The sequence below is a fragment of the Amblyomma mixtum genome, chromosome 6, assembly GCF_055824585.1.
Source record: "Amblyomma mixtum isolate Tamu chromosome 6, ASM5582458v1, whole genome shotgun sequence".
Lineage (NCBI taxonomy): Eukaryota > Metazoa > Arthropoda > Arachnida > Ixodida > Ixodidae > Amblyomma > Amblyomma mixtum.
Genome location: NC_143017.1, coordinates 106,546,535 through 106,565,447, shown reverse-complemented (window position 1 = coordinate 106,565,447; position 18,913 = coordinate 106,546,535). Strand labels below are relative to the sequence as shown.

Here is an 18,913-nt window from a genome sequence, read left to right as displayed (position 1 = left end):
AGGCTGTTTTTTCCTCCCGAGTTTCGGGTGTTCTGGACAGGAAGGAAATGGGGAGTGCTCCGATACCAAAGCATGAATGAAACATGCGAGCCTCCTAGCTTCCTGCGGGGTGAGAACGGGGAGCGGGAGGGGAGGGAGGTATGCTCGAATCGCATATACGTAGACTAGCCGGCCAGGCCAATGCCACGACTGCGTCTAATTAATGTTTGGCGAAAGCTTGTGTCGGTTACTGCGCCACCCATCCTCTTTCTTAGACGCGCAGAACGACAGGGTAAGCACACCTGTGACGTAACACAACTTCCGCCGTGGGTGAGATCCCTAAAACAGGTTTGTCACTGTAAAAAAAAAGACAGCGCAAATAATTAACAGGGCGCGTGCAGCAAAGGCATAAATCTAAAACTGCAACAACTGCACCCCAGAAACTAAAAAAAAAAAAAACATTTTATCACAAGCAAATGAAAGCACTGGGGAGATGTCTACATTCTAGATTATTAAAGGGAAGAAAAAAAAGGGCGTTTTTCTGCCGCAGTTTTAAAGCGCCGAAGAATGAAACTCGGGCACTGTTTTCATGTGCCTGCTTAGCTGAAGCAGGCCACGGTGTTGGCTAACGAGGGGGCTGCCCCTCGCTTAAAGTCGACATGTATGTGAAGTGTCGCAACTGCATATCGACAGCCGGTGATATAATGACGCTGTAATCCTGTCAGTATCTAGCAGCAACCTCAACGTAATGCTTTGTATTGGTGCATGAAGGTGTCATGCTGGTGCGGCGACAACCACCATTAGGTTAACGGCGGGCCAATATGCGTGGTCAGTCACCAGCAGACTGTAATCTCACTAAGCGGCGGTCGCAGAGGCTACAAGTCGCCTTAGTACACCAATGTGTTCATTCTAAAGATTATTCTTGCGTTCTATATTCTGTATTCTTGTATTCTGTAATACGCCGATCTAGCATATCGATGTCGTAAGCCAGAGCGAGTCTCAAGCCGGGTCGCATGCGAACAGCTTTGAGAGTTTGGCGCCTAAATTGCTGGCGCCGGCTGCAGCTTGCGCACTTTGTTTCTTCGTTGCAGAGCCGTCCGCAGCTCAAGGAAAAAAAAAACACGCTGAGGAGTACGAGCGAAATAATTTAACTTGTTGTACGGCATAGTGTTAACGCAAACTGCCCTCTCTTGCCTCCTTTTGTCGCGCTGGTAAGAACGGCCGGCATCGACGTGTTCTGTTAACAACAGAGCACTCTACCGCTAGTGTGACACTTCTTTCTTTAGGGAACTGACACATTCAATGACAACACTCATTTTCTCTTCTCTTTCACTCCTTTCATCCCTCTCCCCACGACTAGGGTGCCTATCCGGAAGTGCCTTGCTAACCACACTGCCTTTCCTTTTATCTGCCTGTCCCTATATCTGTCATTTTTTCAAAGTCAAGATTTATTAGTCCCAACCTTTTAGAAAGGTCAGAAGGATGCAGACGAGGGTTCCATAGTCACAATACTGTACCGGGAGCCTGATAGGTCCTTACAAGAAAAGAAAAAAACAGCATAGTAAGCGGATGGGTATAAGACACAGCGAATAACATATCAGTACTTCGACAGAAAAGAAAATCTAACATCACAATAACACAGGTAATAGACAAATAAAAATAATAAAACATCAGCGTTCTCACAAAAATACCTTCAGCTTATTCTCTAAACCAGGCAACAGAATTCAGGTTTTTAGTGCGCAATGTGTTCCAAAATGAAATGGCTGAAAACACACATTTTTCCATAATTGGTATGTACATTAGGGGGTAGAAAATTGCTACTTGCTGCAAAATTGTTAAAGGTGTGGTTGGTCAGCAGGAAGGAATTCATAAACTGAAAATGCGAGGTGTCATTTAATAGGTTAAATAACATGAGTCCTAGGTGGTAATGAAAAATCTGGTGGACTAATGAAAAGTTGTGTTCATGTAGTAACAAATGAGCATTAGTCAACTTCAGTTCGGGAATGACGTGCTAAAGTACGTTATTAAGCCCAGTACAAGCACCGGTACATCACTTCGGTTTACCTGACCTTCATGTCTTACAGATGTTTGCGAATCCTTCGGTAACTCCTTCTGCAGCGTCAAATGCGTAGTGCACCCCGACATGAACGACACCTTCACCTGCCAGTGCCCGGAAGACAGCATGTACTTCGACGCAGCAGAGAAGAGCTGCCAGTGTAAGTTGCGCTTATCTACTGCATGTTTTTTTTAAGCTACTGTTGCTGGTTGCCGTATTTTAATGTAGCGACATGAAACTGGAAATCCTTTCATTGGCTGGGAAGACATTACTGTCAGCGAGGAAGGAAACTGACACTAATAGCATTTATAGGATTACCACGCAAATGCATCTGCAGTAGGTTTGCTATCAGCATGGAATGTCTAGCTTCCCTCTTGCTCTCAACACTAAGCCTTTTTAGCGAGATCTAATACATGTTAGGGGTTGCCATCCGAACGTACGCACCAAACAGAACCTTCTTCCTTTTTTTTCCCCTCGAATTTTTATGCAGCCAGTGCAGGAGCCACGCTTTAAAAGTAATGCATTCTGTTCACCCGAAAACACTCAGATGCAGAAAGATATCTACTAGAGAAATGTAGCGCTGCTCAGAGAAATTTCTGTTAGTGAGCATTGCTGCAACCCTTACAAAAATGCGCATTGAGTTCCAATTGATCGCTAATTCATTCCTTGCAGAGTCTATAATCGGTTAATATAAACTCAAATTTTATTGAGCTCGTTCGTTAAATCACAAAATTTTTGGTACCGATACGAGTTAACAGAAGGTAAATTGCCTGCACGTCAATTGAGTATAATCTCAATATGAGTCCATAGGAAGCAAATTCCCGACAATTAAATTCAGTTTTACTGGAATTTCGTCAACAGGAGGCCTGTTGCCTACTAGTGAATTGAATCCCAGTTAATGTCGCTTGCCAATAATGCTCATACAGGGCGTTCTTTGGCCTTAGACGGCCTTGCACGAAAAAAAAACTAAGCATCATAAATTTTCATACAGCTTAAATCTTATGGAATGCTCAATCAAAGTTGATTATTGTTAGAGGAGGAATGTTCCAGCAGTGTTTATGAAAACATTGATTTGAAGCATTAAAACAGCTGTTAAACTCGAAAAAACGTTGCAGGCAAGCAGGAGTCTACATGAAAAACCGACTTCAAGCGCTGTTTGTTTAGTGAGGACTTGCTTCAATTAACAAAACGATCTAGTTAACGCCTCTAGGTTTCTGTCAACCACCAGATACGTCAATGACGCTGAAATTGTTTTTCAAATCTGTGCTTACTAACAATTCACATATAATAATGTACTGTACTCCCTTCATAACCAGTAAATATGCATGAGCATGGAGGTATTAGGTAGATGAACGTACGGGTGCAGCATGTTTATGCTACGTTAAAATTTCTTCTCGACATTGTTATTTATTCCTTCCAGAGTGCTGGCAGAGGATATTTGATTTTTCATGTGTTAGACACAGTAATACAATTGCATTTCAATGTTTCTTAAAGTGTCGCATACGTTGTTGGTTTCGTGGGTACTGGGAGCTTATGCGTGATGTTTAGGAAAGCTTAGAATATGGACATAAAATTTCTTAATTACTTTTCAGCCTTGTAAACGTTTTCGCACCAGGATATAGTAAGTTGTTTGAATCGAATTTCAACTTGAACGTGGTGGCCGATTTTTTCTGTAAACTAAATTGAAACAGTCATTTAATAATGAACTGGTCTTCATTAGACTCTAGTGTGAGAAATCAATAGCGTCTTAATTTAAACACAGCAAGCTTATTATTAAGGGTGTGTTCTCATTCGCCTTCTATTTGGTAGTTTTGAGTAACTTACGGACTTAAGTTTTCAGTTGTCATAAGTTACGTATATACAACAGTGGTCAGTCACAAATATCAAATAAAATCGAGATTATGGCAACTCTTTATGGAACACATTATGCAACACCTAGGACTTTCGCGCGCTGTACTTGTGAGATACATAAAATCAACACGTTCACGTTAGGGAATCTTTCAGAAGCAATCTGCTGCCTCTGCTAAGTGGACATGGAACGATGTTCTTGGCCTAAATACTGTGTGCATCAGTGATCGCTTGCAGCCACATACAGTACAATTCGTCTCATTTGGCAACGCATAAATGCGCTGATATGTCTGTGCTTATGGAACACTTGTATGGTGATTTTTGTACGACATATGAATCTCAGGGTTGGGAATCAGTGTTTTAGGCATTAAGGCTAACACAGCTTCAGTTGGTTGATCATGATTAAAATATACGTGCTACTTAGGAGTAACTCATGTGGTTAGCGTCATTTTGTGCATTTATTTCTTGTCTCTTAAGCAGCTCGTATATTTCAATCAGTTCTAGTAACTATGCCATATACTAAGTGACATCTTTTTCAAACGACTTCTTCATAACCTTGCATTCATTTGGAATTTCTTTCTCCCTCTTCTGCATTTTAGACAAGACGTCCTGCAAGACCACCCAGTGTGCTATAGGTAACTGCGAGTCAAAACTCCCCAACGAGATTGCTTGCTCCTGTAAAGGCGCTCAAAACCTCACCGAGTCTTGCAAAGGTAAGGCTCGCGCAAGACGAATGATAAGGGGCTGTCTCAACCAGGTTAACCCCTCATAAACTTTCCTGGGGTAACAGTGATATCCTTTTAATCTATATCAGCGTTATCAAAGTGTTAGTGATAGTTGCGGCGTAATGAGTTGGTTATATTGTAGTGTTAATGGTGGGTGTACTAGGAATAGGAAATGAAGACGATGTGGCTCCCTGAACAAATTCGAAAGGAGAATACATATTTCTCGCAGTGCATGGTACACAGCAAAGCTACTGCACGGAATTCGAGAAGCAGTCTCTATTGGCGATATTTATTTTACTGTGTATACAAGTGGGATGAATACAAACAGCACACGCAGGTTGTTTTTAGAGCGCAAGCAGCAGGATAACACCCCAGAAACTTTAATCCCACTTTGTCTGCAAAGCACATTTGTTGATTTTTGTCTACAGGAGCGGCTTAGTTTAAGCTTAAACTCGGCAACATTTGCTTGCCTAGAGGAAGAGTATCAGTTTCAAGGAGAGGACCTAGACTGGCGAGCACTACTAAATACGTCCAGTATAAGTTAAAGAGAAAGTTTCTCCTGAGGCCTTGAACGGAATGGAACTCCTATGTCTTTAGTAGAGCGCCCTCACAAATGGACATCAAGCCGTTCGTCTCGTATTCATTAGAAGCTCGAGTTCTATGCCAGTAGTAAAGTTTCAGGGGAAGCTGAAGAGCAGAATTCAATGAGGTAGCTTGGGAGAGGCAGCGTGATGAGCTCAAATTGCACCTCGGTCCCTCGAGGCCCGTGATATTTGCACAGTGTTGTAACTGGTGAACCGGTGCAGCCCGCCGCGGGAAAAAGAGACATGCGCGTAACTGTTGCAATATCCTGTATTTGTACATAGTGTATATTGCCGCACAACCCCTACCTTTTCCTCTATCGCTCCCGCTTTCTTTCTCTCTCCTTCCTCTCCCTATCCTTTCATTCCCGTTAGTTGCAGCTCAGGTGCTTCAGGTTTTGATGGCGGATCCCGCGGGTAGCAAAACCTTTTCTTCAATTTTTATTTTTATCACTAATGAATAGCCACTAACAACCACAACAACTCTTGCATTTTTTAATGGACGTTGTTTTGAGAGACATGAGTAGCTCTTCGTTCGCGCGACTGAGCTTCGGCCTGCTTTTTTGTAGTCATGACCCGTGGGAATCGGCGGAAACACACCAGCCTTCGTGTCTGTAGTGGGCGCGGCAGCGGTTGATACTAAGGTATAGACCAACAGCGATCTGTGACGTAAGCAAGATGCGGTGGCAGTCACTCCCAGGCGTAGGTGTTTTCAAAATTCATCGCCTCCGAAATGACGCCTCATATTTTCAGAATCTGCCCTAGGATGAATTTGGTTGTTGTTTACGAATGGAAAACATCATAGGGGCACGGCAAAATTAGCAAACTACTTTGGAAACTTTTGCTTCCATGTATTTAACCACCGCTAAGCCTACTTTTCACTGCCAGTCGGATCCGCCTGCGGCGATCCCCCCGCCTTATTTGTAAACTCGGTGTTGGTTATAGGTACTGTTATGACGTGGTGTTTTGAGAGAGAGGAGGGCCGCGTGAATTAGAGAACAAAATCGTGCAAACGATACCCCAGCGGAAATAAAGACGAGATGGTTTTTGCCGGGTTATGTGATTCTGAGAAGAGATAAATTACCTCTTCTCCGCATCACATAACCTAGCACTGCCAATGGTCTCTTTGGGCAACAGTGGATTTCAAGTGGTTGTTGTTATTGTCCTCTGCTGAAATGGCGCATATCAGTGCAGGAGAGTGGCCACGATATTGCGTCTTCTGCTGCGTTACTTCTTCGTCTTCCTCTCTTCGGTTGTTCGAGCAGAATTCAGCATGTTTTAACAGCCTAGGCACACTAATGGGGAATGCTGCACATAACTGATAACCCAAGAGCTGTAGTAAAGGAGCCCGTTGAATGTTATGCCGCGTTGACGTTTCGGCAGAACTGCTGTGCAGGTGATAAAGGAGAATGCTTTAAATTTTGTTCGGCTTATCCCAACAAAAACCACACGCGAATGCCGCAGAAGCAATGAGATGTGGTGCACCACACGTTGTTCACTTTGCTGTTTCAGCTAGCCTATGCAAAATCCAGGAATAACTAAGAGCTCAAGAGTCATCTCCATTATCATCAGCAGCAGTCACACTACGTACACTGGAGAACAAAAGTCTCTCCCATATCTCTCAAGTAATGATGTCCAGTGTCAGCTGCAGCCGCCTTACACCCGCAAGAATCCCAATCTCATCCGCCCACGTTACTCTCTGACTCCACCTGCTACGCTTGCCCTATCTTTAAATGCACTCCGTACAGGAGTAACATATAGGTAATGTCAGAGGCGTTGCAGTGAGACGCGCGAGTAGTTTCTGAATTTGAAAACTGACTAGGGCAAATGTGCGCATCAGATTTTTCAGTAAACCAATCGCAATGTTCTGTAGTATTCAGAATTTTGAAAATTTAAAACATTAGTTACGTTTGGTTTGTTTTGGTTTATGGGGTTTAACGTCCCTAAGCGACTCAGGCTATGAGAGACGCCGTAGTGAAGGCTCTGGAGATTTCTACCACCTGGGCTTCTTTAACGTGCACTGATATTAGTTAAGGACACACATAGCTGCTCCTCAGCGCTTTTGCGCTAAGTGCTTGTTCGAATACCACCTCAAATATAATGCATCATTTTGCACTTTTTACAACTCATGCAATCTTAAAAGTTCTTGTAACAGTCGCTATTATGAAGCTTTAGTGACAACATTATAACTCTAATGCGCACGTCAGTGACTACACAATAAATATACCATATCGCCATGGAATTCGGTCCCAAAACACTGCACAGTGTTGATGTCGGAGAGCAGCGTCAAATTTTGTGGAATAGAATCATCCCCTTTTAACTAAATAACGGCATGCAGAAGCAGCAGATTTGTGTTTCAGATAATTAATTCAATGCAACACTCAGCGCTGCCACTACGGACTGTGATGTGAACTTTGACTTTTATTGCAGTGGATAGTGGCTTCCAAAGTGAATGCAAGAAGAGGGGAGGCCAGGCTGTTATTCCCGATAAGTGGAATGACGGAGCTCAATGTGACTGTGGAGACTGGGCGACAATGGACGACGTAAAACAAAAATGTGTTCGTGAGTACGCTTTCGCTAAAGATTGCCTTTGTGCTTTTATCTGCAACAAACTGATATCTTATCTTCGCTGACGCATCGACAAGCTCAGGCAAGCTTGAGCCTATAAACACCCCCCTGAAGCTGCAAGACTTCTGAGATGACAACGTGGTTAGTGGTCAGCCCTGTTGCACAAGTCTCAGAGAATCGACGACAAGGCTTGCTGTTATGCGCGGACTATATATAGGGTGTTTGGTGCAACTTGTGCCAAAGTTGGAAAAAAAAAACAAAAAGAACGCGGTACACTGCAGATACCTAACAATAACGATAAAATGTCGTTCGTTTGACGATAGGCCTTGTTTTGTGTTACAACCTAAGGAATGCGATCAGCTGTATCAGCTGTACGAAAGGCTCTCAACATACCATGGAACTCATGGAGGTTATCGGGCTTGCGTTACTTCTCGAAATAGGGCATACGGCGTAGAGTAGTAAGCTTTTAATTTGCTTCATTTTGCAGCCACTACCTGTTTGCATCCCACCATTACCTGCACAGAGCTCTGCCAGAAAGGCCTGCTCGGCAGAGACCAGCGTTGCTGCGAAAGCTGGGACGTTCATGACTGCGCAAGTATGTTGCATCCCTTGCAACGCGCTAAGCGTTTGTAATAAGCCTAATTGCTAACCAGGAAGCGAAAATTTACGAACACTGTTCTACATTGGAAACGAAGCCGCAAAGAAAACGTTGAATAAAGTCCTTCAGTTAAAGAACGAAACAATTACTGCATACATGAAGAGCATTCAGTAACTAAGGAACATTATTACAGCCTGCTTAAGTAATCACCGCAGTGAAGTGTAGTGGGTAAATGTATATGACTGCTAAAAGAATCAAGTGCTATTGCATCGTTGATGAATTATATTCCACACAACTTTCCGTGCGCAAACGCAGCGCGAACAAATTAGTCTTCTCCAGTGGAAGCTACAGCTAAAGCTGCAGTCCGAAACATAACTCTACAATAAAACAAAAATAACGCTGCAAATAAAGACGGAAGAAAAAAAATAGTTCAGCACAGCATCAGTTTTGAGAAAACAACATTTCACATTTTAAGGCGGAAGCCTTTAATGGCTCATACTGTCGTCCGTCCGTTAACAAAGCGTGTCACACGCGTTTAACTCGAGAACTAAAGAAGATAAAAGAACCGAATGGTTGCTTCAGATAGACGAGGAAAAAATGAACCTAGAAGCCAAGTTTGATGACTGTAGAGTAATTAGTTAATTAATTATAGGAAAAATGTCGAAATTTTGTCGAAATAGCGCGAACGTCGTATAGCCACCGCAACGGTGTGACGTCACATCCACTGGAAGTCGTCATGGCATAGGCAAAATTGTCCTAGACTTGTCGGAAACACTTCGAATTTGTATCAAATTAGATGTAAAAATGAGTAATTATGCGTAGTTAACACTTAAAATCTCTGAAAGATGTATAATATGGGTATCGATATAGCCACGGGAACGGTGTGACGTCACATTCACTGGAAGTCGTCACGGCATAGTGTCCTCGGCTTTCGCCCCTCAACACTTTAGCTGCCAAAGTGTCCTAGAAATTTCTGTCCTTACGTCGAATGCAGTGACCTCCGGCAGAAAATACGTTTTGATTCAAGCATACAAGAACAAACGTGGCCAACAATCACCTATTCTTGAGTAACATTCCGGCCTCACAAAGCAGTCGACACGTCGCACTCGGTTCGTAATTAATCTGTAAGTCCGGCATTACGACGGACCTTCCTATCTCGTCCCTCATGTAGGCAGGCGAATCTCAGTCATTCTAGTACAACCGTGAACACCTTGGGGAAAATTCACCGTTTACTTTTTAATCTTAGAAGAACGCCAAAGTGTCCAACGCCGTGCGTGAGCACTTCTAGAGCGGATCAACTACCACCAGCGTGGACCGCCAAAATTAGAAATGGTCTTGAAAGCGAGAACTGGAACAGGGAGCGGCAACCACCAATCAGGCTTTTAGAAGTTCCTGAGGCCCTCGCTTATTAGCAATCGACATCTGTGAAGAGGTTTCACTTCAGATCAGTTTGTAAACTTCATTAATGCTCATATGCATTTTCCTGCTGCCATGGTTTCATCTTCTTCGAAGCGCACGAATTTCATGAAAATCCTGTGCTTGAAGGCTGCTTCTGTTGCATCCCTTCTTTTCATTATCATTTCAGAGGAGCCGCCAAACGGCACGTACTGCTCCCCTGGTACCCTTAGAGATGATGATGGGGATTGTCAAGGTGAGACACGTTTACTGAGCTTGCTTTTTTTTCCCTTGCATAGGCGCACAAGCTGCCTTTGTAAAAAGATTTCATGAAATAAGTCCTGAACCTATATAAGTAACACTCGCCGTACGACGTTGCTCCCATCATCCCTGGCCGCCTCGATCTAGCGCATGCAACGTCTTTCTCCTCCTTTTCTCTCCTGCACACACTAAAAATCAGCCTATTCAATTAGGCATTAAATATTATCGCACAGCGTGACGCCCATTATTTGAAATTTGAACTTATCACAAGTAATGAAGGCCAAATAAAAACAATACCAGGAGATCAACCCAGCGCCGGGTGATTAAGCACTAAATCGACACTTAACCAGCGCTTAACGGACGACGATAATGATATTCTGTGAGAAACACGCGAATACTATCGTTCACAATGCCAATCTACGGTTACAATCACAAGTGGTCGCATTCACTGCATGCCCCGCCTAACAGATCATTCAAAAAGTGCTCTAAAAAGTACTTCGGCACCCTTCGTAGATTCGTGTCAGCTGCTGTTCGCTCATTGCCGCGAAAGTTAACTGCCTCGCTCATGTGGGGTCTCAGTGGCATTGAAGGTGAAGCTCCATCGGCCAGTCAGTTTCGCGAGCCGCCTAGCTGCGTTTCGCTTCTGAGCAAACACAGCTAACGCCCTTACAGAGTCCTGTCCGGACGTCGCTGCCTCCGCACCTCGGTAAGCTTGCGCTTGCTCTCAAAGACATCCTCGTCCGACAGCTTCTTCTGCTAAAGCACGCCGTCGACTGTGGACAATCCTTAGAACGCGCGTTGAAAGTTGGGGTTTGCGAAGAGTACTTTCTCCGAACCAAATCGAATACGAATAATGAAGCTTTGCTACCGAATCCAGAACGAACTGTTTGGCTCAAATCTGAATTTAATACAAATCGAAAATTTTTACGACTATTCACCATTTGTGCGAATATTCAATAAGCAATTGTGAGGAGCATCGAAGCGCTGGTTCGTGGTTATATCTGCATCTGCTAATAGGAGCGCAACTGGCATCCATTTTGGGTGTCGCAACACAATGTCAGAGTGTGAATCTTGTGCGGAACCTTGCTTCGTGTAAATGTAGGGCGGGATTAGAGAAGACCACGATTCTTGGCAGGAGCGGTAATGATAAGGCAAGGCTCGTTTTAGAAGCTTATTATATCAGAAAGCTGTCCGAACGTTGTGTCAGTGACACGACGGTACACATATACTCATCTGAATTAGCTTTTTTAGATTCGTTGTTTGATTAACTCGTTTGCTTGACGGATGTGCATTATCTGTACCTCTCTACGCGCATGCTCTTCATTCCCTTCCTATATATCCCCTGTACTTCAGCATGAATAAACAGTTGGTAGTTAGCGCTCGTGAACTTCTCTGTCAATTTGTCCCTTGTCTCTTTTTTTGCGCTGAATTGTATTTAACATCAGAGTATTAACTTTATCATTTTTGGGTTATGTCCATAGGAAAAGTACCCTTTGCTCTTGCTGTCGGAAGATAATAAAATACCACCGCATTTCAGTGCATGAGACGGGCGAGAGCTACGTTTGTGGTATGGCTTCCGATGTCAGGCACAAAGTCTGGGTTTGCTGCAACTTGCCTGGGCCCGTCAGCGTCGTCCGATCTCTGATGCCATGTGGGAGGATTATGAACGCCGCCACGTGAATGGGAGACACCGCGGCGTTGAACTCCCCATTCAGCGCATACCATTGGAGCAGCATGATACGCGGAGTTTATGGTCGTTTTCTTTGGAATAGACATCGAAGCTTCGCGCCAATTATTCGAAAAGTAATTGAAAACTTGAGGACATATCTGATTCGTTTCAAATGATTTTGAGCATACACTATTTGATTCTTTCGAATAAACGAATAGGAGGATACCTGATTCGGCATTCAAAATTTCCGAATATTCGCAAACTCCTAGCTGGAAGCCTTCATCAAACGCTGCCTCTTTTCGCACAGGGGCTTCCTTCTCCTTTCAGTATTTCAAGCGTTCTGAACGAAACAGATAATGTGCCTCGTATATCCCTCGCGGAGCCCGTGCCCTAGACCATTAATGTTGTCCATCATACGTAAATAGGGCATCTTTTGGAGCGAAAAGCTCCACTTATCGCACTTAAAGCTGAAAGTCAAACGACGCTTGGATTCCACCTCTAACTGGAGGCTCGCCGCGGGTGTGGCTGTGACGTCATACCACGTGACTTCTCGCAGCTGTTACCGCTCGTTCCGCCGCTGCGCGGACTGCCGCTCCGACCGCTCATTCTCACCAGTTTTGTCATGTGACTAACCACGTGATTCTCTCTTGCTGAATAAAGGCCAGCGCTCGCCTCCTAGACACCGCAGAGAAATGGAGCCAGAAATGGTCACCGGGACGATTTGTTCAACTGAGCATTGCAGGCGCCGGTCTGCTCCTAGCGATCCCAACGACAGAGAGCGTCACGAAGCCGCGTTTCTAGAGATAAGCCGCGAAGGTGGGCTCACTTAGTTGATGAAGCCGATGAAGAACGGCATAGGTATGTCTGGAGAAACAGCGGCATAGGCAACCAGAGTATCTCAAGCGGAAAAGGGCAGCGGATGCTACGAACGTCTCCTGCGTCGACATCGGCCACTGATTCGGTTGTCTTTCGCTCCGTATAACCTGGCTCAGCCGAGCTGAGCCACCATTTTTTAGCACATTTCTGATCACAATCTTGGACGGGATATCACCTAGGCCTCAATTATCTGACGTTTAATATTTCTCACCTTACTGTCTTTACTACCATTGCTTTCTCTAAGATAATTGCGTTCCTCGGCTTCAGGTGTCCCGGATGGTTACTTTAGTGGAAGGCAAAAACCCGCTATATCTACTAAGCCGACCTCGCTACACTTTTCTTTTTTTTGTTGGTAAAATGGTTGTACTCATGTTTTAACAACTCAATGCGGCGGACCTTCCTTAAAGTTGAATAAAAGTTACAAACTGAGTGAAAGGTATATGCAAAGAAAAGCGATTTGCATATTGATATATGAGAAGCTGTGCGGAAAATCCATGCTTTCAAGGAACGTCAGCGATGCCAGATTTGCTTTTGGACTATTTTCACATCCACGCTTCCTTTTGTCACACTGCCATCACTTCTCACAGAAGGTTGAATGATATTTGGCAAAGAAAAAAGAACGCGTAATTGCGTTCCTATAACCGCAAGGTCTTTCGGTATCCCGTGTTGCTCATGAAAGAGCAAGACGTGAAAAAGGAAATAGTTTAACATGTGAAAAGGCAAATCGGAGCATTAAGCTTATATCATTATATCGTAGTCTCGGATAGATGCACTGAGCGGGTGGAGGTCACACCAGCGCTTCGTGCGCAATGGTGGTAATTGCTTAGTCGGTAGGCCGCATACCAGCTGCATCACACCTGTAACGACAGATTTAGTGAACAAGTCGCAACCTAGTTGTGCCGTAGTAACAGGCACTGATGGGAATAAAAACGCTGCTAAACGCGAATAAAAGCGCCAGCTTTTACCGAGCTTTCGCTCTCGCGGTCTGAGCCGTTTTGCTGCCTGACGTCGACGTAGGAGAGGTCTTACACATCACGCGTCTCTAAAAGGCAAACAACCTAGCAAACAACCGAAATTGCTTAATAGGGCCATGGTGGCTGTCTAATAGGGATGCACGTTCATCGCCTTTGCTGCTTCTATTTTTTTTTCTACTTGAACTGCAGATGACCTAGGCCATTGCTGGCTGAGCGCAAAGACAGCAGGCACTGACATAAAGGCGTCAATGCGTAGAACTGTATGTCATAGGATGAGAGACAGCAGAGCTAACAAAGAAGCAAACAGGGTGTAGAAACAAGCATAATACACCTAGTTTTGTAAGAAATTTGATCAGTGTTAATGCTGGCTCTACTTAAAGTAAGCCTCCGGTGAAAAAAGACGGCACCTCTTTTTCTGCAAGATCAGTGCTGCTTAGAATTACAGGTACACTCTTTACAAAGACAGCCGTTCCTGTTTGTCTTTGTTAAGTGCGTCCCTGTCATTCAAAGCTGCGCAGTTCTCGTAAAAGCGAAGTTCCAACCACCGGACTCCCAAGCACTTGCTAGCATGTCACAAACCTACCGGGTGCAGAGATGAATTCTAGCGAAAGCCCATCCACACACACAAAAAGTACAGGCAAAGTAAGTGTATTCTTATTTGAATGAACCTTAAACAATTATAGGACGCAGAAAGACGCGCAGGTTAAAAAAGAAAATACAATATATCAAAACACGCCGTCTTTTCCATTAGGTGACACTTCAGCCACGCCTCGTTATGCTGCTCAGGTCGCTCTACACGGCTAGTGACACAATCAGTGGGAACGCGTGCTCTTTCCCGTCTGAAATTTAGTTTTGCGTTCTAGACTGGCCGTTTCATTGCAAGTTTGCTTATTAGGGCCGGCTATGGCCTGATTCGAAGTGTTATAAAACAGCGCGCCACACCGTGCATGCTGGGAGACGAACGTAGAAGTGCATGTAGGTTTGTCCCCCGGCTCTCCTCATGATCTGTTTGTCGCTGCTTTGTACTTGCTAACAACGGCGCAAAGATTTCACAAAGCAATTGGTTCACCTGACTGGGCATACTGTTCTTTCTATTCTTCAGATGCGTGTTCCGCACAAGAAGCGAGGCTGCTCTGTCCCCACGGATGCAGAGAAGTGCATGAGCCAAATAGGCCGTACGAATGCAGTTGCAAAGAGGGAAGCGCAGTCTCTGAAGATGGAGTCACGTGCAAAGGTGACAAATTCCGTTCTTTCGCTAGAGCTCGCAAAGAAGATGGAAAAGGGATAAGTTGTAAAATATAGGTTTCTTTTTTTTCAGTAGAAGGAGTTTTTTTTTTTTTTAATTTGACCAGTTCGCGCATGACAGCAAGGAAAGAACAGCACAAAACGCATTGGACCGACAATGAGCGCTCGGTTTCCAGTTCAGCACTTTTACTGGGTTTTTAGTATGAATAGCGTGGCTTTTTGGGCTTCCTGGTGCGTATTCATAGCGAGTCTGTAGCGCAGCAGGGGACGAGGACACACGAAGACACGAACAACACGAGCGCTTAGTATCTTTACATGCCATCCCTGTGTTGCTTTCTTCCTTCCCTGTTGGTAATGGGCTTTCATACATTCAGTAAACATAACATTAAATTTTACGCACGAAACGGTGCAGTGAGGCCGGAGACACCATCAGCTATCATTAATAAAATATGTTTTCGTTCTTCGCGCCGCAAAAAGTGCATTTGCTTCAATACTTCATTTAGCCCACTTCAATTAACTACTTCTTGATGCGCATTGATGCGCACAACATAATGTCGCCTAATCAATACGGATTTACTTGCGGGCGTGGCACTAGGTTAGCATTAGATGAATTAACCGATTTCCTTAATAGTACTCTCGAAAGTAGTGCATTCGCTTGTGCATTATTTCTAGATGTATCAAAAGCTTTTGACTCCGTAAACCATAAAATATTACTTCGTAGACTTCATATCTATGGCTTCCGAGGGCCCTTCCTAACTTTTCTTGAGAATTATTTGCACGGTCGACTCCAAGTAGTAGTTTTCGGAAATATTAAAAGCAAACCTAGACACTTGACCGCTGGAGTTCCCCAGGGGTCGATTTTAGCTCCCCTTTTTATTCAACTTGTACGTTAACGTTCTCAGTAAAGCAATTTTTCACTGTCAGGTGTTTCAATACGCAGATGAGACGCTTTTAGTATCTCGTCATACTAATTACCATCAAGCCATGGCTGAATTACAAACTGACACTGTAAATGTTATCAGTTGGTACCATAACAACTTATTTTCTATTAACCAAAATAAAACTAAATTAGTCTGTTTTCACGATCCGCTGAAATCTGTTTCTGTCATCACTCCAGTGTTTCTTCATTCACCTCTGTGTAACAATTGCTCTTGCTCTCCTATTCCATACCTCTCAAGTGTCATTTATCTCGGTGTCCACTTCGATTCTAACATGTCCTGGAACACTCATTTGGCTAACGTTTGTGAAAGGCTGCGCAAATTGGCCTGCCTGCTATATTCTATTAAAGCACTATGCCCAATTTACATAAGGAAAACAATAGCACATGCATTGGCGTACAGTGTGCTGCGATATGGAATCTGTTCTCTTTATTTCTGTTCAGTGTTTAGGCGCAACAATGTGCAGTCTTTACTAAAATCTATAATTCGGGGTGTGATGTATGGTGTGCACATTACTAACAATTCCAATCTTTTTTCATGCTCGCACATGCCTTCGTTCAGGCTGTTATTCAAAGAAACTGTAATCCTTATGTATATATGGAACAATGAGTTCTGCCTCCCGGATGTCCCCGCCAGAGCATTACGTCCACGCGACCGCTTTACCTTGCCCAGAGCACGGACAAGATATGGTAAACGTGTCCGTGCCTTTTATGTACCAGATGTGTTGAACGACCTGCCAGATAATGTTTTATCTTTCAGCACTCGGAAAGAAGTGAAATCTGCTATCTTTGATTTGTATGTGTAATTTTGTTTGTTTTTTTCCTTTTTTCCCCCGTCCTTTCTCACTGCCTTTCCTTAGTTTTATTCTAAATTTGTGCAGTATTGATTGACTGTGCCGTTCTCTGGCTTGCTCCATTCTGCCGAGCACGGCCCCACAAGCCCATTGTTGGCTTGGGCAGGCTCGTATTTGTACGACGTAATTTTTCAAATAAACAATTTTTGTTATTTATTATTCTGCTGCTATGTTCAGGGAAAGAGGAACGCTAGCGGGTGTTAGCCTGATCGGTTGTCGCAATGCACTGACATGAGTAAAAACCGCAGTGCTCTCACTTTTGCTCTTCTTCGCCCAAATATGTGCGATCAGCTCGGTTGCGTCAAAAACCTGATATAGTTGTCAACATTTGCGTGGCGGCGCCAGATGTCTCTGTAGCGGCATAATGGAGCTACCCTTGCTAATACGAAGGAGTTGTGGTGAGGTCTACACCCTTAAATTATATCAGAAGTGCGCTTTTCATGATATATGCACGGAGTAGGTGGTTAATGTTGGAAGCCCCTCTTACCCTCGTGAAACCCGCACCAACGCGCGCCTTGATGCTGGTATGTGTCGTTTCTCTATTTGTCTGTTCGCATGTCTTGTGTTTGTTCTGTATGCAACGTTTTCAGCCGACTCACGCAATAGTTTTATACTTTGAACATGGAAGGTTTCTGACAGATTATTTTTCGAATAAACATGTGTAGACTATGTAGAACAATACAGTCGACGAAAATGTCTCGTATTTACGGTAAAGTGACTTCTAGAGGATGGCGTCCTTTGACAAAAAACACTAAATTGCAGCATGTGTTTTCAGTCTGATTTTCCGAGCTCAGCTCCTGTCGACTTCTGTAGCGTACATGCTGCTCTTCTCATGACCCCTACTGCCTGACTTGCTTTGCAGAGGTCAAGAAAGTCCGCCCCTGTGACGAAATTGAGAAAAAAATATGCCGGCCAGACCAAACCTGTACCGTGCAGGACAAACACGTAACGTGCAAATGCACAGAACACCAACATATTGTCGACGGAGTGTGCACAAGTAAGCTTTTATTTCACACTTCAGCTGTAGTGATTTTTAGCCACAGAATTAAAGATGGCTGAAGATGCTGCTGTTCGGATTGATGAAAGTTGTTTTTTTTTCTTTTTTATTACAAAAGAAAGCAATACACTTGTCAGACCAAGTGCACCAAAGGCAAACCTGTGACAACCTTAGACGGACAGCCTGCATAATTATGTCACAGTTAATTTGGTCAGCACTTTCAGCCCATCACATTCAGCTGCATTTCAAGCACAGGCGCCTCTTTCACAACGATGGCAAGAGCTAATGACGTGGCTATCAGCTTTGGTCTTAATGTTCAAAATCTCTAGTATGGAGCATAAAACACGTCTTTGCCACGTTGTGAACAGTTCTCGGATAGAGAGCCACCGCTCTGACACAGTCGCCATGTTCTCGCCTTATCGGGAAGAAGAAATCCCAACGAACTCATGCTCAGTAGATTCATTTATGTAGCCCTGTATCGAACTGTTTATACCCTGTACTGAAGCCCTAAAGCCTATCGAGCCTCGAAAAAAAATGTTGCCCAAGCTTAGCTTGGTCAAGCCAAGAATGCGTTGCATATTGCGCGGTCTTTTTGCGCGAGGTATTGCTTGGCGGCACTCGATTTTCTCACCAGCTTTTCCTCCGTGACGTATGGATGGATGGATGGATGGATGGATGGATGGATGGATGGATGGATGGATGGATGGATGGATGGATGGATGGATGGATGGATGGATGGATGGATGGATGGATGGACGGACGGACGGATGGACGGATGGACGGATGGACGGATGGACGGACGGACGGACGGACGGACGGACAGACGGATGGGTGGATGGACGGATGGACGGATGGACGGATGGATGGGTGGGTGGATGGGTGGGTGGGTGGGTGGGTGGGTGGGTGGGTGGGTGGGTGGATGGATGGATGGATGAATGGATGGATAGGAGCGCCCCCTTTAAAACGGGGCGGTGGCAACCGCCACCATTCTCAGCCGTCCTTTTTTGTTTTTTTTCCTCTTTTTTCCTTTTTTTTACGTGGTTTGGTGACGTCACCAAACCACGTGGGTGGGTGGATGGGTGGGTGGGTGGGTGGGTGGGTGGATGGGTGGGTGGGTCGGTGGGTGGGTGGGTGGGTGGGTGGGTGGGTGGATGGATGGATGGATGGATGGATGGATGGATGGATGGATAGGAGCGCCCCCTTTGAAACGGGGCGGTGGCAACCGCCACCATTCTCAGCCGTCCTTTTTGGCTGCCCGGCCGCGCCCAAGGGCTGAACTGAGTGATTGCAATATGCTACGCATAAAAAAAGATTATCTTATCAAGATATGCTGTCGTGTGACTGCTATGA

The 18,913-nt window shown here is 44.5% G+C and overlaps 1 protein-coding gene across 2 annotated transcripts in view; it reads left to right on the top strand.

Annotated features, from left to right (window-relative positions):
• Positions 1-18,913, top strand: part of LOC149339936 (uncharacterized) — a 56,508-nt gene that overhangs the window by 4,358 nt on the left and 33,237 nt on the right. For both annotated transcript variants that reach the window (XM_089548638.1, XM_089548640.1), the window contains exons 2-8: positions 2,064-2,195; positions 4,483-4,596; positions 7,620-7,751; positions 8,245-8,352; positions 9,941-10,006; positions 14,633-14,764; positions 17,429-17,563. In XM_089548638.1, coding sequence (XP_089404764.1) covers positions 2,064-2,195; positions 4,483-4,596; positions 7,620-7,751; positions 8,245-8,352; positions 9,941-10,006; positions 14,633-14,764; positions 17,429-17,563 — 819 coding nt within the window. The remainder of the gene's footprint in view (positions 1-2,063; positions 2,196-4,482; positions 4,597-7,619; positions 7,752-8,244; positions 8,353-9,940; positions 10,007-14,632; positions 14,765-17,428; positions 17,564-18,913) is intronic.